Below are 25073 nucleotides of genomic sequence, written 5' to 3' on the forward strand. Positions count from 1 at the left end.
ATGAGAATCCATTTCCAAAATGAAGGCATCCACTACATTTTGCTGTATTGTAAATCCTACTGCTGAAGAGAGCACAGCAAACAGAAGAGGATGGCTGTCAGATAAGATATTCAAGTATGGGGGAACCGATGCAGCAAAGCACCTTACATGATATGCAGGTAGAAATTCTACTTTGAAGCATTACATTTTTCATATAATTGTTTAATCATGAATAGAGCTTAGTGATTGAGAGAAAAACTGTACCACTGACTAACAACAAGGAAAACTATAATTCAGACCTAAAGGAAATAATGCAAAAACCTTAGCATCAAACAGAACGGGAGTCAAATCTGGACTCTGCCATGTCCCAATGGCGTGAACTTAAGCAAATATCAATTCTCTGATTCAGAGTTTCCTCCTCTGCAGAATAAGGATCACACTGCTCACCTCACAGAGAGCCAGGAGAATTAAATGAGAAATCAGGCGTGCAGAGGTTTAGCATTACTGCCCAAATCATGGTAGGGGTTCAACAAATATTAGTTCCCTCCTACTGCCTCCCATGCAACTTTTATCAGCAAGCATCATAAAAGGGTTTGGAAACTGCTAAAATATATTGTCTCATGTCTGGATTCACAAACTTATTAGCCTATTCTGTACGCGGATTCTCTGAGATAAGCCTGGGATACCCAGGCCCAAGATCTGGTGAGCAACCTGACCTGGATCCGTGTGGATGTCTGGCTCCCAGGCCAATGCCTAGAAAGACTGACCGGGCCCAGAATGCAGCATGGGTGGCCCGGAGACAGCCAGAAACTAGAGCAGCCAAAAAGAGGAAGGATTACTTGAGCTTCGGCTCCCGTCCTTCACTTGTGTACTGCCAGCAGATGAGCCCGATCAGGTCCTGCACCCTGGCGCTGGCCATTGTCACCACAGTCATTGGCAGAAGTCTGTCCTGGCTCGAGTGCAGGGGGAGGTAGACGTCGATCTTCTTGGTTGCTGTTGTGCCGACATGACCCTGTGGACAGAACACATGCATGAGAGTAACGCACACGGTCACGGTCGCACAGACCCTACTGGGCCGCAATGACTGCTCGCCAGGGCCTGTGTGCAGCACAGCCATTTCTCATCCTTTTGGCACAGACCTGCCTGAGAGCCTGAAATGGTTCCAGAGGGGAAACACTGTCTAGTTCTAAGGAGTTTTTTTCCCCCCTTTAATTTTCATTTTCTGATGGTCTAAGAGACCCAGCTCTGCCTGCAGTATGGTAAGTGACGACTAAAACCAAAATAAACAAATTAAGAGTGGTAAGCAGACCTGATGTTTGGTTGTCAGGAGATGTGCTTTGCTAGTTACTCACTGTGACCCTGGACAAGTCACCATTACACCCTGACCTCAGCTGAAAACTGCCACATCACTCCTTGAGACTTTGGGATAAGCGGCATGGGCAGCTGCCATACTGCTCTGTGAAGAAGCCTTTAGGCCCGCAGCACGGGAACCAAGGGCTTGCCTTCTCAGAGATGGGTGGGGGTGAAGGGCCTAATTCCCTTATGCAGTACTCCTGTTTATTTCAGTCACCTGCACTGAGGTTCAAGGGTCCCTGGTCTTCCATTATTGTCCTAACTAGTACACCCACGCTACTCTGTATATCCTCAATCCCTCCAACACACTTACCCTTTCTCCCTCCTGAAACTTCCACTCTCCTGTGGAATTCCTACACTAACCAGCAAACTTCCATGAACCACTTCTTTAAAAAAAATACTCCCTTCACTTCTTTGTCTTAATTAAAACCTGCTGGTCATTAAGGACACTGCTTCCTCTGCTGTCCAGAAGACTGTTCCACATTTTTCTTTTTTAACCCCCAAATCCTCAAGGCCAGGAGGCTGAGTACATATTCTTATCCCTGCTACTCCCTAATTATCATTTCTTTCTGGCAAAAATCCCTATTCCTTGGAGACCCAAGACCTCCCGACTACACTATCCTCTCTCCACCCTTTTTTGTTTCTATTATCCACCAACCATCCAGAAATGCTCCTCCCTTGACCATCCAGAAATGCTCCTCCCTCGCCAAAGAGTCTGTGTCCCACCCCAACACCTATCATTATTCTTGGCAATTCCATCTAAAGGAGCAATCCATGTAATATCCAAGTGTCTTAATCCCTAGACTATGTCATCCCATGCCTTTTCATCCACTCCACCTTCAATCACTTATGGCCGTGGGTACACCAAAGATCTGTACCAACTCCAAAATCTCAAATTAGAAGGTCTATTCACTGAATATACTTTAATATACTTTCATCTCACTTTAGTCCCCAAATTCTTCAACCTACAATCTACTGATCCACCACTATAAATGATGTCACCCTTATTTCCCCACACCACCCTCCAGATTACTTGATCAACCATTGTAAGCATTCCTTTGTAAATGCAGTTTTAACACTCTCTTCCTCCATGGGATTCAACTGGCAGAATGCCAACCTTGGTGAACCTAACTCTCTGCATTCCCCAGCTAAACACTGCTGGAGAAAAATCATGTAACTGCACAGACTGATTTGACCTTAAGCTCATTATGATAAACCTCAAACAGGCATTCAACATTGTACAACAAGCCTATGACATCTCCTGATCCAACGTGCACCTAATGCCAAGACCACCACTGCATACTTTTCCTTCCCCCTTCCTACTTCTCATGAGCCTGCCTTGACCGCAGCACCTATGCCTTGCTCATGTACTGCCAACAGAGACAAATGTTATTCTTCATTAAGAAAATAAGAGCTTTCAGAAAGGAACTCTTATCGTCCCCTCAATAAATTGACAAACTTACCTGGATTTAACAACACGTACTCCCTACACTGGAGTGTCACTCATCTCATTAAAGGGCAATCTCTCTACTTATGCTCTGTGTCCCTTTGGCTCTCACTTTCACAAGGACTTTATCCTTCACTTACTTTTTCACCTTCTCCTACACGATCAGCCTCTCCCTTTCTTTGCTTCCATGACCTACACTCTTGGTTTTTTTCAGTCCTCTCTGGTCTCTGATTTTCAGTCTCCTTTGCAGATTCCTTCACCTCTAGAGTCTCTATTTGTTAGCATTCTCTGGCCTCTAGTTTGGGCTCTCTCGTGTCTGTCTTTCTGTATATTTCTTCCTTAAGTGTTCTCACAGTCCCAGAGCTATAAAACAATCTATATCCTCTTGACACTCAAACCTTATCTCCACCTCAAACTTCTCCCTAGAACCAAATTCATACATCAAACTGTCTATACCATGGGCAGAAAAGTATCACAGACAAGTTAAACTTAAGTTCAAATCTGAACTTCTCACTATCCCTCACTCCATCCTACTCCAAATAACAACACTCTCCCTCATTTCAGTAAATGCTACCACCACTAACACAGCTCCTTATATCAGTAATCTTGATTCTTCTTTCTTCCTCCTGCCTTCTACTCCCTTATATGTTCTAGTGGCTACTGCAAAATATATTTCAAAAGAGAAAAAAGTCTTCAGCAAATGGAGTAACTGGACAGCCACATACAAAAGAATGAATTTAGGGGCACCTGGGTGGCTCAGTTGGTTGAGCATCTGACTCTTGATTTTAGTTCAGGTCATGATCCCAGGGTCATGGGACTGAGTCCCATGTCGGGCTCTGTGCTGTGCCTGGAGCCTGCTTAAGATTCTTTCTCCCTCTCCCTCTGCCCCTCTCTTCTGCTCGTGCTCTAAAATAAAAAACAAAAATATTTTTAAAAAAGAATTTAGACCTCTACCTCACACCATCTACAAATATTAACTCAAAATGGATCAAAGCTTTAAATTTAAGGCTAAAACTATAAAATTTTTAGAAGGAAACATAGGTGTAAATTCTTCATGTCCTTGGATTAGGTAATGATTTCTTTAATATGACACCAAAAGCAACAAATGAAATAAACAGGACTTTATAAAAATTAAAAACTTGCATGCCTCAAAGGACACTACTAAGAAAGCAAAAAGACAACCCACAGAATGGGAGAAAATATTTGCAAATCATATATCTGACAAAAATTTAGCATCCAGAATATATAAATAATTCTTACAACTAAGCAATAAAAAGACAAGCCATCCGATCTTTAAAATGGCAAAGAATTTAAATAGACATTTCTCCAAAGAAAATATGAAAATGACCAATAAGCACATGAAAAACTGTTCAACTTCATTATTCGTTACGGAAATGCAAATCAAAATCACTGAGATACCACTTCACATTAGGATGGTTCTATATATATTTTTTTCATAGCAGGAATTAGAAAAGCTAGCAAGGATATGAACAAGTTGGAACCCTCATATACTGTTGGTGGAGCTGTAAAATGATGTAGCCATTGTGGAAAAATAGTTTGTCAGTTTCTCAAAACTTAAACGTAAAGTTACCATATGACTCAGCAATTCCATTCCTAAGTGTACTTAAAGAGAACTGATAACATGTTCACATAAAAACATACATAAATGTACATAGCAGCACTATTGATAACAGCCAAAGGATGGAAACGGGTGTCTAGGTGGCTTAGTCGGTTAAGCGTCCAACTCTTTTTTTTTTTATTTTTATTTATTTTTAATTTTTTGATGGTTTTTTAAAATTTATTTTTGAAGGGGAGAGAGAGAGAGACAGAGCATGAGCAGGAGAGGAGCAGAGAGAGAGGGAGACACAGAATCTGAAGCAGGCTCCAGGCTCTGAGCTGTCAGCACAGAGCCCGATGCGGGGCTTGAGCTCACGAACCGCGAGATCATGACCTGAGCTAAAGTCGGACGCTTAACCGACTGAGCCACCCAGGCGCCCCAAGCGTCCAACTCTTGATTTCAGCTCAGGTCACAATGTCATAGTTCATGAGATTGAGCCCCAGATCAGGCACTGTGCTGATAACATGGAGCCTGCTTCAGATTCTCTCTCTCCCTCTCTCTCTGCCCCTCCTCTGCTCTCTCTCTCAAAATAAATAAACATTAAAAAAGATGGAGGGGCGCCTGGGTGGCTCAGTTAGTTAAGCGCCTGACTCTTGATCTCGGCTCAGGTCATGGTCTCGTGGTTTGTGGGTTCGAGCCCCACATTGGGCTCTACTCTGATGGTAAAGAGACTGTTTGGGATTCTTTCTCTCCTCTCTGCCCCTGCTCTGCTTGTGCTCTCTCTCTCTCTCTCAAAATAAACAAATAATCTTAAAAAAAAAAATGGAAACAATGCAAATGTCCACCAACTGATGAATGGACAAACGAAATGTATACAATGAAATATTACTCAGCCATAAAATGGAATGAAGTATTGGCACATGCTACTACATGGATGAAGCTTGAAAACATTTTTCTAAGAGAAAGAAGCCAGGCATAAAAGGTCATCTATTGTATGAACTCACTTATATGGAATGTCCAGAACAGACAAATCTACGTAAATAAAAAGATTAGTGGTTGCCAGGACGTTGGGTGGGGGTGGGGGGATATGGGAAACTGACAAGTATGAAATTTCTTTTTGAGGTGATGGAAATGTTCCAGAATTAGTGGTGATAGCTGTATAACGTTGCAAATATACTGAAAACCACAAAATTATACACTTTAAAATCATTAAAATAGTAAGTTCTATGTAATGAGTTTTAATTCAATTTTAAAAATTGAAAAATATGTATTTCAAAAGATTCTCCATCTCCACTGCCACCAAAATACCATTAGGTTTCCCCTGGACTGTTCTAATGGATTCCTGACCTCATGTACTCTTGCCTACTTCGATTTGTTCTTGACATACAAGCTAGAGTTTTGGGGGTTTTTTTCAAACTCAAATTTGATATCACACTTCTGCTTAAATTCCTTCAATGAGTGGTTCCCATGATACTTCGGAAATAATCCAAATTTCCCGTAGTATCTAACAAAGCACTGCATGTTCTGACCCCTGCCTACCTCTCCAACATCATCTACTGTTGTTCTCCTGCCTGATTATCACAGTTCAGCTACGCTGGCCTTCAAGATGTGCTGCGTGCGCGTGTGTACCTGTTTCTCCCACTTTCAAGGCCACAGAAGTGCTATTCACTATATTCACTATATCTAGAAGGCTCTTTCTCATGATCAATGATTCCTCAAAGTGTGGCTTTGGGCAGGTTACTTAATCTCTCTGTTCTTCCATTTCCTCCTATGTTAAAATGATGATAAGGATAGGACATACCTATCAGAGGACTCCTTTAAGGATTATTATTATTGTTATTAGAAGTCCCTTTCACAGTTCTTCTTTCACACATATCCTGTTCATTTCCTTCACAGCACTTAACAATTTGATATTACACATTTGCTTATGGGCACCTTCAGTGTATGCCTTCCTCACTAGCCTCTGACCTTCCTTCCATGACAGCAGTCACAATCACGTCAGCTTTGTTTACCGCTCTATACACAATGGCTAGCACCGTGCAGGTGCACAGACACCTCTCCAAAAAAAATCTGTTGAACTACAGAACGAATGCATGGATGATTCAAATGCCTACCAGGACAACATGGCAGTAACACAATAAATGTTAGTTTCCTCCATGCATCCATCTTGCCCCTCCTCTATGGGTCTGTTTCCTGGTAGTGGGTGGAGATGCAAGTACTTGAGCAATCAAGTATTTCCATCTTTAACACTACGACTCTAGGGTGAAAAAAATAAGAAAGATAGGAACCTTTATGTGAGGAAATACATAAAATCTGTTTTAAAACTTTTAGAGAAATTTCACTTCTAACCTAGAATCTACCATTAGATCCACTGATTTTTTTTTTTTAGTCTTGTCTCTGTCATAAGGCAAATTTAAAAAAAGTAATTCTCTTACAATAATGTTCTTTCTCTCTGACTCTCTTTCTCTCTCTCTCACTCATACACGCATGCACGCACACATGCACGTGTGTTTTTCAGCTGGGAAATAATAATTCCAATGACTAGCTAAGTTGTCTCTAAAGAGCAAGTGTTTTGATCTTGTCAGGCAGTCAAAAGGTTAAAATTCAAACAATGGCATCTTTCTGGAGTGGGCTTATTGCCTTCTTCTTTCTCTCCTCAACCTCCTTTTCAAACCAACAGCCCAAACTGGTTTATTCCTTCTCCTCCTTCTGAAGAACTGGAGCTGAAGCGCCATAAGGAATCCTGGCATGAGAAATGTGAATGTGTTTCACAAACTGGAAAGTGCTTCAGAAATGCAGAGCAATGTGTCAGAAAGACCTAAGTTTTTAGATCAGACTCCTTTCTATTACTCAGACCTATTACACAGTCACATGAGGACAAAGATGGATGCTGTAAGGAGTCCTAATAATAATACTTATTATTATTCCAAGAGCTAGCATTTATTTAGAGCCAACTGTTAAATAAGCTCTGGTAAATGTTTGCCTAAATCATCTCAATTAATTCTGTCTAAGAGGTAGAATTCTATCATTACCCTAGTATGACAGACGAGAAAACTAAGGCTCAGAAGTCATCTGCTCAAGCTCCCACAACCAAGGTGGATGAGCAGAACTCACACTCCTGTCTGACTCCAAAGCCCCCATTTTAAACACCAATGACTTCTCTCTCTAAAGTTCTCAATTTAATCACTCCCTACTCCCCAAGACTTGAATCGCACCCCCATAAGTCTGCCCGCCCCGCCCTTCTCACAAACACACGGAAAGTGGGGAAGTGCGGCCTGAAGATGTCTCCTACAAAAGCAGTGAATCTGAGAAGCGGCCCGAGGAGAAGTGTTAGGGGACTGAGGCTCCAGAGACCGTGGCTGCTGTCGGTCGACTGCAGGGCAGAGAGTGACATGGTGCTCCTATGAATCCCTTTATCGTCTTTATTTCACGGTGAAATAGCGAGTGTGGGGGAACTATGAGAATAAATATGGTAGATACTTATTAAATGAATGAAGCACTTTATCTTTTTAATCTTCTAATTCCATCTTGAGGCACTGATGACGGCAAAAAGTGCCTTGCACAAACCCTGAAAATATGTATTTTTTAATAAGGAGCCTCTTCTGAAAAAACTCAAGGTGGTAGCAGTTAGCTCTACCTAATAGTTCCCGCGTTGCAATATTTAGAGGGAATCATCTAAAACATAAAACAATCCATCAACATAATAGAAAGTAATTAACTTATAAAAAAAAATAAGGTGACCAAAGGATTAAGAGTATTCATCACACATCAAGGCAAGCAATATTCCATAGACCTAACATCTAACTATTAAACAGCAACTAGCAATAAACAAAGATCGTATCATACAGTTTCACTGCAAGGCAATTTAACGTGTTCCACAATACAGAACTGGAAAAAGGGAGGCATAATTAGAGCACAAAGAAGGGGTCAACACAGAGATAAGGAAAACTGGGCTAGCACCATCCTCTCAGTCACTCATGCATGCAACCGACACCCATAGACACCATGCTGGGCTCTGAAGACAAAATCAAGAGAGACTCAATGCAGATAGACCCTCATCAAACTCACAGTCTGCTGAAGGGTCTACATTGTACTAGGTGATAAAAGCTTTAAGGAAGAGAAGTACAGGCTGTTGTGGGAGCTCAGGAGCAAACGGGACTAAAAGGGGTTGGCAAAGGCCTCTTAGATTTAAAAAAAAAAAAAAAACGTGGGGGGGAATGCAACTTGGTGCAGCCACTCTGGAAAACAGTATGGAGGTTCCTCAAAAAATTAAAAATAGAACTACCCTATGACCCAGCAATTGCACTACTAGGCATTTCTCCACGGGATACAGGTGTGCTGTTTCGAAGGGACACATGCACCCGCATGTTTATAGCAGCACTATCGACAATAGCCAAAGAATGGAAAGAGCCCATATGTCCATCGATAGATGAATGGATAAAGAAGATGTGGTACATATATACAATGGAGTATTACTCGGCAATCAAAAAGAATGAAATCTTGCCATTTGCAACTACGTGGATGGGACTGGAGGGTATTATGCTAAGCGAAATTAGTCAGAGAAAGACAAGTATCATATGACTTCACCCATATGAGGACTTTAAGAGGTGAAACAGATGAACATAAGGGAAGGGAAACAAAAATAATATAAAAACAGGGAGGGGGACAAAACATAAGAGACTCTTAAATATGGAGAACTGGAGGGGTTGTGGGAGGGGGAATAGGCTACATGGGTAAGGGGCATTAAGGAATCTACTCCTGAAATCATTGTTGCACTATATGCTAACTAATTTGGACGTAAATTAAAAAAAAAAAAAATTAAAAGAAAGACACAAAAAAAGAATTGGACCCTCAACTGATTGAGACACCCAGGGGAAAACAAAAGTACCCTTCCATCCAACAGAACCATTAACCCAAGGAAAAGACACTCATTGTATTTAAATATCTACTATACCGATATACAAAAAAGTGAACAGGAATTCTCCAAGACATGGGATTATGAGTGATTTTAATTTTCTGCTTTATATTTTTCCACATTTTCTACGATGAGCACATACTATTTTTATAATCCAGAAACAAAATAGCAAATGTTGCAATTACAAACAAAAAAGGATATAGAAAAAAACCACCATACAGGGCTTAAGACTTTTAGGTAAGAGAGAGAGGACCAATTTTGAAAATGTAGCCTATGTCAAGTCATCTGGCAAAATTTATTAAGAACATACTATGTGCCAGGTCTGTGACAGGCTGTTGGGAAAAATAAGCTGAAAATATAACCCAGACACCTTCCTATGGCAGGCTAAGTAATTTTTATTAAAAAAAAAAAAAGAATAAAAAGTAATAAACCTACAATGAGCTGACAAATTTGGAGCTGAACAACACTCTCCAGAGAAGCCTCTAAATCAAGGAATGCCCCCAATTCATTTTTCAGAACAAAAGAAAAGTACTTCCTGTAGCAAAACGATTCTTCAACACAAATGTGATTCATGAAGACCAACCAGTCTCCAGAGTTCATGTCCCACAGCCTCTGTTATGACTTGATGCCTCTGCAAATGCAGTCACAATCTCAAGCTCGGTACGTCCAAGACCCATTTTCTTCATCACCTTGTCTCTCATTCCGTCTCAGTTTAGGCTTTCACCACCCACTCTTGTCACTCAGGCTAGAAACCTGAACTCCTCTTTCTGTCTCATCAGCATCCAAATGCCCCTGAAATGCCTCTCAAACCCTTCTCTCCCCTATCCTCACCGGCATGGCCCTAGTTAAAACTTCATCATGACCCAGTAAGACCTCTGTATGCAGCAGTCTCCCAACCATCTCCCTGTCTCCAAAATCTCTTCTCTCTCCAAACTCAGTGTGATTTGACTCAAATCACTGACCTGGCCAGTCACCAACTCAGAAGCATACATATGATGGCTCTCCTTGGTGTCAGCATGCTGGCTCCTTAGCATGGTATTTAATACCTGTCACATTCTGGACCCAGTGTACCACTGCTAAAGCCTACTGAACAGTAGTTAAGAGCACAAAGACTTGGGGTGAGACAGATCCAGGTCTGAAGCCTAGCTCTGTCACTTCCTTAGTCCCAAGACCTTAGGAGTTCAGCACCTTTCAGAACCTCCAGTTCCTTACTTGGAAGAGCAAATAAGATATGTATAAAATGCCTGGCACACAGTAACTGACCAAGAAATGTACCCCTTCTTCCATCCTTCAATTTCTAATGTCTCCTCTTCCCAGAAGGTAGAAGTCCAAATTCCCTCTTCTCTGCTCCCTAGAAGTTTACCTTGCCTTAAGGTTTCACTCTTTTCTCTACCTACCTCCACCACCTCCCTCCCACCTTCTCATGTAACTATGAGTTATGCAAAGGGAAAAACTGTGCCTCACTCATTTTGCAGTCTCCTAGGGCCGAGAATGTAGTACAGGTATGGCATCAGCTTACTGAAGGGCTCCTGAGGCTATCTTTCAAAATGGACCCCCCAGACCTAAGACTTCTCTCCTGTCCTGGATAAACTGGCTACACCTCTTCTACTTCCCAGGCCCTGTTCTTCAGGAATTCTCTTCTCTGAAATATCCTCCACACCTAGTATCAGACCTGACATATAGTAGCTACTTATACCTATTAATGGGATGAACGATGAATATTCTTTTAACACATGATTTTAAATACCTGCATATTATAGCACACAGAGGTACTATCAACCGATTTCCCCCATTGTTAAATATGGACGTTGTTTCTAACATTTCACTACTATAAATAATATTCCCATGAACATTCTCATATAAATGTTTGTGCACATATTCCTAGGAGTAGATTACTAGGTCAAGGAGTATGAATGTTTTGTGTCTGTGATACATAATGCTCACTCTTTGAAAACCATCTTTATGACAGTCATGAAATAGCATTATGACTCACATATCATCCAATTAATAAGCAAAAGCTTAAAAACTTAAAATAACTTTAGCGTACAGAATGTGAATAGGTACAGACTCGAAATATATAGAATTTGAACATGATGACGAACTAAAACATTACATCTCTAACCAGGTTTTTCTTATCTGATCCTATTAACTGAAATAGCAAACTATTTGCTGCCTATCATAAAATTATACAGGCGATAGTTTCCAAAATAGGGAAAGAAGGAAGAATAGATGGTATTCAGCTCAAAATAATCTGGAATTAAGAAATATCCACCTAAAGTGAGTCAAGCTGAATTAAGGCTTAAGGACAGAAGGTTCAGTTAGCAGCACCACTTCACATCAAGGTTTGTCAATAATAAATTGAATATCAGATGTCAAAACTGTTGCTAAGTGTTCAATTTCTCTATCAAGTGAAAGAAACAGAGAAAGGATAGACAGCTTGGCTTCTGCAATTAAAGAGACAAAAAGCAGGCAATGTTACTCCATTAGCCACAACTGCAGAAGCAGATCATTATATGCAGTTTTAACGCAGAAATAAATATATCAGTGTATGCAGACAATGTAATGATGCAAACCGATAAGAGGCTTATTTGTAGCCTTCCAAAGGTAACACTCTCTTAAATTAAGGAATGGCTACAGTCCCATGTCACTGGTATCTTCCTCCCCAACTTCCTCAGCAAAGACCAGAGGATGCTATATTCTACAAATTTATGGCCCAGTCTTTAAAAACATGGTATCCATACGTGGTACACACAGGCCTGAAATCATTATTCTGATGATGACTAAGGGACTTTATTTGTTCAGAGTAATGATTTTGAACAAAATCTGGCCTAAAATCTGGTTCAAGCCAGGTTTAATTGACTATGAGAAATAAAGAAGGTCTACATAGGGAGGAAAAAAACAACAATCCCAAACACCAGGCAGTAGCATTTTGCTCTCAATAAATGCTGGCTTTATGGGCTCAGAGAAAGAACTCACTTTTTCACATTCAAAACGGTAGCGATGAACTTATGAATAGATTTTGTATAAAATTCTACGACAAATCCATTCAGAGCTAGGGGCTTGGCTTTGTAGTGCTATCTTAACCCTCAATAAATCTGGAACATTTAAAGGCTATTAAATTAACATTTCCCTGATCTGGCACCTGTAGTCAAGTTAATTTGTCAAAAACATTTCTACAGTTTGTCACTGGACACTGTATTTTCTGACAAGTTAAGTTTAAAATAAAATTGACAAAATCTCATTAATTTCCTCTGAATCACCAACCTTGGTTCCATTAAGCTTTTATTATTAAGAATGTCAACTGTCACTCTTTCTTTAACAAGGTCAAGTTCTGATGTGGGTACTTCCAGGATCCTTATTATATTAATAGAAGCTAGTAAAGCAGTGCAGTGTGGTGGTTAAAAGCATTAAGTTGTGGAGTCAGAAAGACGTGGGTTCAATTCTCAGCAATGCCATCTACTGTGTGTCCTTGGACAATTTTATTTAACCTCTCTGAGTCACTATTTCCACACAGCAAGAGAAAGCTCCTCCAGGAGTTGTTGAAAGGATTCAACGATACCATGCATATAAAAAGCACTTATCACTGTGCCTAGTCCATACTAACTGCTCAAGAAATGTTGGCTGTTTATTTTATTAGGTTTCCTTTCCCCCCCCTGCTTTTACATTCACAGACTTAAAAACAACAACAACAACAAACCAACTTTATTGCTACTCATAGACTTTTAAAGTGGCAAGGAATTTTAAGGGTCGTCCCCTCTAAGCCATTTTCACCAAATGGCTGTCCTACAACCTCTTCAGAACACCTTCACTGATGAGGTCCCTGCCACACCTTCAGAGACAGACCCTTTCCTTTGTTAGGCAAAGAGTTTTGGTGGCTGAAACTGTTTCCTTCTACTGAGATGCACTCTGCAGATTCCAGGCACTGATCTTACTTCTAGCCCTCAGGAAATTGTAACTAATCCACCTCCACGTCCACAGACATCCTTCACATAACTGAGAGCCTCAAACAAAGTAAGTTTTGTTACTAAGTGCCATAGAATGAGCCAGACTACAACTATAATCCTTTCAAAGAGTATAACATAGCACAGAAAATAGTACTTCCATCAGGTTTTCTTAGATTAGTTATTTTCATAAATTTTCTTTCTACAGCATCTATAGTAAATGTAAATCTATAGTCTTGGACCCAAAAACAGGGAAGGGGGTTGTTGCTCTCAGGAAAGTTTTCCTCTATTAAAAATAAATCGTCCATATTTTGAGGCTCTGACAGTCTTCTTCCGCTTTTGAAAAAAACAAAATGCCTACAGCTAATGGTTTAAACAATCTAACTGTTATCAAGTGAAATTTGGGTAACAGCCTTGGATAATTTTGTTTCAAGATATCGACTTGTTCAAACACAGGTAAGAAATTTTACAAAATGGGGAGGGGGAAGGATGAAGAGGAGAAAACGAAAGCCTACCCATAAACTGTATCAGGAATAACAACCATCTTCTTTCTCAAAGTCTTAAATTCAGAAAGCAGCTCCTGATACTGTCAGTTTTTACTATCATGGGTTATATTTGTTATGTAAGTCTTTGCAGGGTCTATAGAACTGGTCTGGACCTTGAGCTGTGCAACCTTGGGCAAGCCCATAACCTCTCTGAAAGCCAATTTCCTTAGCCATAAAACAGAGATGAGACTACCCACTGCAAAAGAATGGTAGGGCATATAAAGTAAAAATAAAGCATGGTAAAACCACTCTGTGAACTGCAAACTGTTCTACTATGAGGATGTCAGTCATTCCTCATAATTGTTACCTAAGTTATTAATCAGACCAGGCAGATCTTTGGATAAATCGTCCCTTCAAACAAACATAAAGTTGAGAAGCAGAGGCAAGAGGCAAAGGTCTCTATCTCAGTAATTAAAAGAGAAAAGCCATTGCATCCTCTTCTCATCCAGCCTCAGGATGTTCCGGCACATACCAGAAGGTGCTCTCACACAAGTACAATCCAGCCATCTTAAAGCATAATGGAATGTAAAGTGTCCATTTTGAATTTTCATAGCCATTGTGGGATTCTTTAGATCATTAATGTTACACGGCACTTTGCATTTAATTATACAAACAATGGCTTCTATAATGATGATGATATCAGGGAAAAGTAATTTGCATGAACTAAGCCCCATCACCTAGGGTAAGTATAGGAACCTCTTCATTATTAAATCATTTATATAATAAAATCAATATGCTTTAAAAGTAAAAATAGGTTTTTTAAAACCATAAAGAAGAGTTACATGTTTTAAACTCTATCAATTACCATAATATAATGAGTCTTTTTAAGATTTAATATCAACTTTTAAAATTAAAACTCAATGGAGAATGTATACTTGGCTCCATTACTAGATGATGTATCTCTACAAAAGGTTACAGTACAGCTATTATCATCCTCCTAAATTATATGGAAAATTTGGTACAACCCTCCACTACCCCCAAGGACAATTTAATTCCAGAGATGGTGAAGTATTTTGAGAATATAAAATTGTATAAATATTGAAGGAAGTAATTCCAATGCATATATCATATTCATTTCTTGCAGGGCTTCCGTTGATTAAACATTACAAATTTTTTAAATGTCAATATACAACTTAAATTTTTTATTGTGTCCTTAATTTTGAACAGTTTTTGAAAACGCACAAATTTCTACACAGTAGTACATTCATGGCTAAGTGTTTTATCACTTTAAAATTCAGTATTTCTTAATGATATAATTCAAAAGTTTTACTGAATCATTATTTAGTAAGTCATAAAAACCTCTTAAAATTAATCTTTCATGCACATCTAGCTTATTCAAAGTTAGAATTTAATTAGATGGCCTTGGCACAAATGGGCTTACTACTTTATTTGCTTAATCAGTATATGTCTTTTCAGTAATTATAATTAATTCAAATCCCTGACGCACCTCCTAGCAAACAATGTAAAACCATCAGACAAAATGGAAATAAATAGCTTTACATTTCTCCAATGACGACATTCACTTTCATTCTGGAAGCGCGCACATGAAATAGCTGGGGTAGGTGTTACTCTGTGCAGGAAAAAGCCACACAAAGAACCTGTACCTCTGGTGACAGAAAGAGGCTTGTCTACATCAGAAAATACATTACCTTTTTGACATTACGAAAACGATACAACAGCAGAGAGCCAACTGAGAAAGTTTAGGTTTACCAGTTTGCAAATGCATGTTGAAATACAAACAGCAGCAAGAAAAAGATGCACTGAATTATTATCTATCTAGAACAACATTTCCGGTTGAGAAAAATCATTTCTAACTATATAAAAATTTTAATTGAGAAGCAGCCCAAAACAGTCTATCAGACCTTTATCCCACATGTCTCTCAGATACAATGAAAGGAAAAGTAGCAGCAGAAAACTTTATTTTTACTTTTTAAGATTTTATTTTTAAGTCATCTCTACACCCAATGAGGGGCTTGAACTCAAAACTCCGAGATCAAGAGTCACACACTCTACTGACTGAGCCAGCCAAGCACCCCAGAAAATTTTATCTTCAAAACTGAGAGGTCATGGGGCACCTGGGTGACTCAGTCATTAGAGCACCTGCCACTTGATTTCAGCTCAGGTCATGGTCTCATGGTTTGTGGGATCGAGCCCCGCGTCAGGCTCCGCACTAACAGCACAGGGCCTGCTTGGGATTCTTTCTCTTTCTTTTTCTCTCTCTCTCTCCGTCTCTCTCAAAATAAACAAACATTAAATAAATAAATAAATCTGAGAGGACAACAACATCCACCAGATAAAACTGTCAGCACTGAGTAGTTTAAAAAATAAAAAGCTCTTCATGAGTCACACTGCTCAATGAGGTCACTGGCCTAGCAGGACAAAGCTAACCAGCTCCAGAGCAGACAGCCTTAGTGGGAGGTGGGACTAGGCACGAAGACCCCATTCCTCTGAACACAGCCCCTTTGTGAACGGGCGGGTCACAAGTGCTGGCTGCCTTTTGTTGGGCACCTATCAGGGTCCAAGTACTTTTCATACATTGTCTCATTTATTGTCCCCAATAGTCCTATGACGAGCTCACTCTCTTTTATTTTTTTTATATGAAATTTATTGTCAAATTGGTTTCCATACAACACCCAGTGCTCATCCCAACAGGTGCCCTCCTCAATGCCCATCCCCCCCTTTTCCCCCCCCTCCCCCCCCCATCAACCCTCAGTTTATTCTCAGTTTTTAAGAGTCTCTTATGGTTTGCCTCCCTCCCTTTCTTTTTTTTCCCCTTCCCCTCCCCCATGGTCTTCTGTTAAGTTTCTCAGGATCCACATAAGAGTGAAAACATATGGTACCTTTCTTTCTCTGTATGACTTATTTCACTTAGCATAACACTCTCCAGTTCCATCCACGTTGCTACAGAAGGCCATATTTCATTCTTTCTCATTGCCACGTAGTATTCCATTGTGTATATAAACCACAATTTCTTTATCCATTCATCAGTTGATGGACATTTAGGCTCTTTCCATAATTTGGCTATTGTTGAAAGCGCTGCTATAAACACTGGGGTACAAGGGTACAAGTGCCCCTATGCATCAGCACTCCTGTATCCCTTGGGTAAATTGCTAGCAGTGCGACTGCTAGGTCATAGGTTAGGTCTATTTTTAATTTTTTGAGGAACCTCCACACTGTTTTCCAGAGCGGCTGCACCAGTTTGCATTCCCACCGATAGTGCAAGAGGGTTCCCGTTTCTCCACATCCTCTCCGGCATCTATAGTCTCCTGATTTGTTCATTTTGGCCACTCTGACCGGTGTGAGGTGAGCTCACTCTCTTTTAAAGCTGGGGAATGAGAGATTCATGAAGTAGGCTACTGCAAATCTCTCAACTAGGGGGGAACATCGTGCGAACCCAGGTCTGTTCCACTCTAGACCCCTACCCCCTTGCTGAATCCTAGTCCTGAAGAACTCTCGGATAGGCCTGGGTATTTAGGGAAGGTCACAATGGCTTCCGATTCATGCCGCAGCCACCGTGTCAGTGCTGGAAGTCCTGGACAGGGAGCCTCAAACACCCTTCTGGCTGAGACACACAGGAAGGCCCTCCTCCTGTGGCTCTGCCTGTCACATGAAACTCTGCAAAGCTCCACAGGGAGCTGCTACTAGGGAGGGACAGTGGGGTACCTGCTTCTGGTGTTACCTCTTGTGTACAGGCAGAAGGCAGGAACTATTTCAGACTTCCTTGCCTCTGCGCTCACAGAAGGGGCTCGATAAATCTTTACTGATTATGTTTCAGAAGTAAAACATAAGGCAACACCAGCTCCATGAAGAGTAGGTAGGTGGGACCCTCTGCTCTAGTTTTCAAAAAGCAGGGGCCAAGCACCAACTGAGGGGCCCCAGAGAATCCTTACTCCTGGATTGAGAAGTCTCATCAGGAATCGTGGGGTGTATCTATTACTAAATGTGGCTACGCAGGTGGCAGTATCCAAGGTGCTCTGGTGATGACAAAGGAGGCAAACAACAATTAGGTCCTTGGAGAGCCGGGCAGGCAGTGTATGACATCAACATGGCATCAAGCTCCAACACAAGCAAAAGGTCTGATGAGACAAAGGCTCATCTCAGGTTGCAACTCTCTGTGGAAACGGGCAGCCCAAGACCTGCTCACTTGCAGAAACTGACAAGGCACTCGGGTCCCTGGGTCTCCTGGGTCTCTCCTCAGCCCCCTGGCATTATTTCCCTCGTGTTCATCCCGAGTCTTAGTCTAATCTCCTCTGAGGTCCTAACTAAACCAGACATAGGGAGAGTCGGGATTTTATCTTATTAAAATAGATATGGCTAATTTGTCTTTTCAAATTCATTTTAAATTAAATTGGATTTCCTCGGAAGGCTGCTAGGTCAGTTCCCCTGCTGCGAATGCAGGACAAAGGTTAATTGCGCGCCCTTCACCAGCTCTTCTGCTCTCCTGGGCAGGCTCAGATAACCTGCCCCCGAGAGGTGGGGAAGGCTTTGGTTTATTGGGTGATAATGTTGCCATTAAAGCCATTTACCATTATGCCAAGAAACATTTTATTTTTTTTAACTAAAGAACAAGATATGATAGCAATAACAAGAATGAAATGCAATTATGTTACCAACTGATGGTTAGTTATTCTCAAGCACAAAATCCAAAGAATAGGACTTCACCTATTTCCTTCCACAAAAGGCCCCAATACATGCGAAAGTACGCACACTTTTACAACAAACTGTTTTCTGGTTCCAGTGTAAAATTCCATTAACATTTGCACTTAATTTATCTCATTTAAACTGTCTATGTTCATGAAAATTTAACCCAGTAATTCCCTGTTATACAAAGCATAACAAAGTATGAATATTTAAATACAATGTAAATAAAACACTTTATCAATTATATTTTTGTATTCTAAATTAGTGACTTCACTTAGCATGTCTGCCTTGCACAGCACCACACTATTTTTCAATTAAAGGTCCAGATGTTTCAAAGGCTCCAGTAGGCAACGGCAGTTATGAGAAATGCTTTATCTGCATTGTAATCATCACCACCACATCAGCTCCAGGCTGCATTAACATCCTCATGTTTTATTCCAGCTCCCTTTCTAACAGAGCAGGTAATTATACAACACAGCAGAGAAACACAATCCTAAGAGCTGGACAGTTTCCGTACAAGCATCCACCTGAGCAACACATCCTCACACACAATCTTAAAATTTGGGGGTACTGCTTACGAGGAACAGTGACCATCCAGAATATTTAAATAAGAGTGAATCACAGGCATACCAAGTTTAGCTTCAAATACTATTAAAATGCAGGATGCCTTGCACAGACACATTTATGTATACTGAAAATCACCTAGAAGTGTGTGTGTGTAAAAACCACTAGCATTTGTTACAATATAAGTCACTTCTACTCACTCTTAATGCCAGTGTCATCTCTTGAACAAGTCAATTCTATCTTTATCCAAAAATGACAATTCACCTGAGCTGAGACTGAGCAAGTATAGCAATTATCCAGTACCCATCAGATAAAGAAAACAATACAAGGGCAGAACAAAATGCAATTCTGACAGCTGCAACAAAAACACTATTGCATTTATTACTTAGTTAATTAAGTGACTCTCTTTCCCCAAAATGGCAAAGAATACCATATAACAAACACTGCTATGCTGAGTAAACACAGTGTAATCTAATGGGAAAAACACAGTAGTACCTCGCTGTTAAGAAAACTGACAAAATTCCCTTTAATTATGATTTTGTAAATTATTCTACACATATTTTTGTATTTTGAAATATTCCAAGAGGAGATGCCCTAAGGAAGACACTATTCAAAAGATAAATGCCTTTTACAAACATTAAAACCTCTGACAGGTCAAATGCTGGCAGTTTCCACTTCAGCATCTGAAAGCAGACAGCTTCCATTCCTTTCTGAAGGAACCTTAGGTGGAACATTTTTAATACATCACCATGTCACTTTTTAATGTGCCCCAATCTATTAACCACATGGCAAACTAACAGGGATTTTTAAAATATGGGCTTTATGGCTTTGTGCTGGTGATTAATTAAATAAATAGCCACTGTTTCACAAATCATCCCTCTAATTAGTCTAAAACAGACACTTCGCAGTCACTGGTACTGCTGCCATCTGAAGCTCACAGAAGGGCTGGAGCGGTGCGGTGCGGCCGCGTCTCGGTACTTGGGAGCCCACTGTCGCGGGCTCCACGGCTGGCATCCCACCCTGCCACCCAGAGGCAGAGGTGCCATCGTTGCAGGTGCTGCAGTCAGCTGGAATTTGATTCCAGCTGCTCAGAAAAGATGTTCCCCTTAATTATTCTCCCTCACCCTAAAGGAAACAATGGAACAACAAAGGAAAAAAAGCGCCACCTCCAGCTGCAAACAGAAGAGTTTTCACCAACACTTTTGCTGGACTGAGGAAGAAAGTTGGTTCCGGCGATCTACTTTAGGAATAAATAGGGTGCGAGGTCAAACAGGCTGTCCTTAGAACTCAAAACATGTTATGTCATTCTCCTGAACTCAGATATCAAGCAATTACTTCCAAATTTTATTATTTAAAAGACCGAGAAGGTCACTCTTTTAAAAACTGATAGAATTCAATCTAACTTGTTTTAGTAGCATATTTTAAAAGATGGTAATTTCTCTGAAAGCAAATTAAAATTAGAGACAATTTTTAGTGCCAAGGAAAAAAATCAAATGGGAATATCTCAAGAATCCAATTTTCTTCAGGAAATACATTAAGTAGTTTCTTAATCTTGGTATTTCAACTTCATTAGGTATGTTTAGAGGAAGGAAGGAAAAATGGAAGGAAAGGAGGAAGGGAGGGAGAGAAGAAGAGAGACAGAGTGGGTGGGAGAAAGGGAGGAAGAAAGGGACAGAGGGAGCAAAGGAAGAAGAAAAAGAAAAGGGGGAGAGGAAGGGGGAAAGGGACTGAGAAAATTCAGTGGGGATAACACACCCAGTGTGTTACAGAGTATTCTGTAGAGAGGCTGTCCTTATTTCCCCTCTAGGAGGCCATTTCTAAGAATGGGAGGAAATGGGATATGGTAAAAAAAGACTTGGCCCCTGAAGCAAGATAGACTAAAGGGTCTTATACTCTTGGCTACATCATATAATCCAGTTTAGCCTATTTCCTTCCATCCTGTACAAGATTTTAGCCCTTACTCTATATACCTACAGGGACAGTGAGATTCTGTGGGTAAAGCACCTAGCACACTCCTTGCACAGAGCAGATGATCACAAAAGGATGAACATGATGGTGGCCATGAGAAATGGGTTGAAGGCAGAGCCTGAATTACTTATTTTCACCCTACAGCACCTTTTTGAAAGAGCCAAGGTGACTGCAGCCCATACTGCACATGCTATGTCCCAAATATGAAAAAGAGGGACAAAAGCACAAAATGTACATGAACACAGAACTACCACATATGCTCACTGTATTGAAGAAAACCCAAATCACCAGCACCTAAGAAGAAATAATGTAGTTTCTCTAACTTTCATCTTCATTGGCCACAGAGATAGGGGAGGAGTGTTTCTGAAACTATTCATGTTATAGAAATTGGAAGGAAAAAAACCGAGATTTCCAAGGATGTGGAGAAAAAGGAACTCTCTCGTACACTGTTGAGAAAGCAAACTGCTGCAGCCACTCTGGGAAAAAAAATACGGAGGTTCCTCAAAAAGTTAAAAATAGAATTACCCTACAATCCAGCAATTGCATTGCTGGATATTTACTCAAAGAATACAAAAACACTAATTCAAAGGGATACATGCACCCCTATGTTTATAGCAGCACTATCTGCAATAGCGAAGATATGAAGCAGTCCAAATGTCCATTAAATGATGAATCGATACGGGAGATGCGGTATGTACACACACACACACAGACACACACAGACACACAGGAATATTATTCAGCCATAAAAAAGAATGAAATCTTGCCATTTGCAATAACACAGATGGAGCTAGAAAGTATAATGCTAAGTGAAATAAGTCAGAGACAGACAAATACCATATGATTTCACTCACATGTGGAATTTAAGAAATAAATGAGCACAGGGAAAATAGGAGACAGAGAGGGACAAACCAAGAAACAGATGCTTGTTTGTTTTCGTTTGTTTGTTTTTGAGAGAGAGAGAGAGAGAGAGCAAGCGAGCGCAGGAGAAGCCTGATGCAGGGCTTGATCCCACAACCCTGTGATCGTGACCTGAGCTGAAATCAAGAGTCGGACACTCAACTGACTGAGCCACCGAGGTGCCCCAAGAAACAGACTCTTAACTGTAGAGAACTGATGCTTGCCAGAGGGGAGGAGGGTGAGGGGTGGGTGAAACAGGTGATGGGGACTAAGGAGTGCGCTTTGATGAGCCACTTTTGTTGTGTGCAAGTGGCGGACCACTACACTGTACACCTGAAACTACAATAACACTACGTGGTAACTATACTGGGATTACAACAAAAACTGTGAAGAAAAGAAAATGAATGGGCTTTGGATTCAACAAGATCTAGTTTGAAACCTGGCTTCACTACTTACTAGTTGGGCAAACTCAGGCATGTCTGTTCATCTCTGAGAAGCCTCAGTCTTCCCATCCCCAAATGGGGAAAATAAGATGTACTTTAAGGGGAAGCTGGGAAGAATGAATGAAATAGCACAGTAGGCACTCTGGCATATATTAGACATTCAAAGAGCTTCCTTTGCATTAGGTTGAATCGCATGAAACTGCTGACAGTCATCGTTTACAACCTACAAAAGTTGCAATTCCACATTGTTTCACCTACTACTACAGTCACTGAGACAGTAAGTAGGCATGAACTGGAAAAACAAGTGAAAATTCTCAAGAATGCAATGAATTATACTTCTACCAGAATAGGAAGTGAACCAACATATAAAAGGTGTTTTTTAAGACTGTTCATGATTCCAGTAACAGAGCAGCTAATATTTATTAAATACCTACTATAGGGCAAATACTATCCCATATATTTGACATCTATAATATTAGCTTAGGTAATCCCAAAAAACCTCAGTGAGACAGATTCAACCATTCTCCCCATTTTGCAGAAGAAACGGAAGCCTGGAGAAATGAAGTAACTTGATCAATCAAGGTCACACAGCTGGTAAAACCAGGTTGGTTTACCAGCCAACCTGGAGCTGTCCAACTCCTGAGCCTGAGTTCTTATCTGTCATTTAAAACTGCCTCCAAACACTGAAAAAACTGCTTGTTTTACTTTTAATAAAATTATGGGTGTTTTAGGGACTAGAATAGGCATTTCTCAAAAGAAGATATACAAATGGCCAATAAACACATGAAAAGATGCTCAACATCACTAGTTAGAAGGGAAATGCAAATAAAAACTATAATGAGATACCAACTCACACCCATGAGGATGGCTACTATCAAAAAAAACCCAGGCACAGCTGGGTGGTTCGGGCAGTTATACCTCTGACTCTTGGTTTCGGCTCAGGTCGTGATTTGGGTTTGTGAGATTGAGCCCCACATCGGGCTCTGTGCTGACAGCTCCATGCTACAGCCTGCTTGGGATTCTCTCTCCCTCTCTCTCTGCTCCTACCCAGCTCGTGTGCACACGTGCTTGCTCGCTCGCTCCCAAAATAAATAAATAAACTTAAAAAAAAATAAAACAGAAAACTGCAAGTTGATGAGGATGTGGAGAAACTGGAAATCTTGTGCACTATTGGTAGAAAAGTAAAATGGTACAGCCTCTGTGCAAAACAGTTTGCCGGTTCCTCAAAAAATTAAAAATAGAATTACCAAATGACCCAGAAATTCCTCTTCTGGGTATATACCCACAAGAGCTGAAAGCAGGGTCTTGGAAGAGATATGTGTACATTCATATTCACTGTAGCATTATTCACAATAGGTAAAACATGGAAACAACCCAAGTGTCCATGGACAGATGAATGGAGAAGCAAAATGTGGTGTATATATACAATGGAACATTTTTCAGCCTTAAAAAGGAAGGAAATTCTGATATCTGCTACAACATGGATGAACCCTGAGGATTATGCTAAATGAAATAAACCAGTCACAAAAGGACAAGTACTGTATGATTGCATTTATACAAGATACTTAGAGTAGTCAAAATCATAGAGACAGAAAGTAGAATTGTGCCCGCCAGGGGCTGGAGTGAAAGGGAAAGAAAGGGGAGTTATTGTTGAATGGATGTAGAGTTTCGGTCTTACAAGACAAAAAGAGTTATGGAGATGGATGGAGGTGATGATTATACAGTAGTCCCTCTCTTATCTGCAGTTTCCGCCTTCTACAGTTGCAGTTACCTGTGGTCAGCCATGGTCCAAAAGCAGATGAATCCTCCTTCGGACATATTGTCAGGTCAATAATAGCTTTGGGCTACATCACAATTCCTACATCACATACCTCACTTCATCTCATCATGTAGGTATTTATCACTTCACAACACAAGAAGGGTGAGTACAGTACAATAAGGTACTTTGAAAAAGAGAGACTACATTCACACAGTCTTGTTTTTTTTTTTTTAGTTTTACAATTCATTTTAAGCAAGTGGTAATCATCAAGTTAGCAATGGTTATTTTCAAAAGTTACTACGCTAACTGTGCTGTCATTTCTCAAGGATGATCAGATACCTAGAGTCACAGACATTTCCCACATAAGATGCATAATATCAGTAATACTTGGTTTATCACCACAACTGAGAAAACCAGACCTAGGCAAAGAACTAGGTCTGGGGACATGTATGGTCTTAATATAGTGAATGTTTAGCCTGCCCTGATTATTACAAAATCAGAACAGCACGAATATTTGTAAACTTTATTACACTATAGTTACAGTTGTTCTATTTTATTATTGTTAATCTCTTACTGTGCCTAATCTGTAAATTAAACTTTATCATAGGTATGTACGTATAGGAAAAAAACTGTACACATAAGGTGTATCCACAGTTTTAGGTATCCACTGGGCGTCTTAGAACATATGTCCTGTGGATAAGGGTGGACTACTCTATGACATTATGAATGCATTTAACACCACTGGACTATATACTTCAAAATGGTTAAGATGGCAAAAAAACAAAAAACAAAAACACCAACTTAAAAAAAAAAATAACTGTATGGCGACATGAAGCAAATAATTTACAAATCACTTTCTGGGGCTTCCAAAGGACGGACATGTCAGTAGGCAAGCAAGCCTCAGCAATGATAGTATTTCATACCAGCACCTGCAGTGAGTAGGATGATGATACATTCAAAGTTCCAGTGTAAGCATGGCATTCTAGGGTACCACTTCTCCCTTTTCACAGCGTTATTTAAAAAGGAAAAGAGGGGCGCCTGGGTGGCTTAGTCGGTTAAG

General features: G+C 40.3%; 1 protein-coding gene and 1 non-coding gene across 13 annotated transcripts in view; both read right to left on the minus strand.

Moving 5' to 3' along the window:
- MAPKAP1 (MAPK associated protein 1) overlaps positions 1 to 25073 on the minus strand; it is a 274623-nt gene that overhangs the window by 134581 nt on the left and 114969 nt on the right. For all 12 annotated transcript variants that reach the window (XM_049628968.1, XM_049628934.1, XM_049629009.1 and 9 more), the window contains one exon: positions 819 to 991. In XM_049628968.1, the coding sequence (XP_049484925.1) occupies positions 819 to 991 (173 nt within the window). The remainder of the gene's footprint in view (positions 1 to 818; positions 992 to 25073) is intronic.
- Positions 24404 to 24533, minus strand: LOC125928115 (small nucleolar RNA SNORA72). The gene has a single exon (XR_007459562.1). It is a non-coding gene; the product is annotated as a small nucleolar RNA SNORA72 (small nucleolar RNA).

This window comes from Panthera uncia, chromosome D4 (genome assembly GCF_023721935.1).
Source record: "Panthera uncia isolate 11264 chromosome D4, Puncia_PCG_1.0, whole genome shotgun sequence".
Taxonomy (NCBI): domain Eukaryota; kingdom Metazoa; phylum Chordata; class Mammalia; order Carnivora; family Felidae; genus Panthera; species Panthera uncia.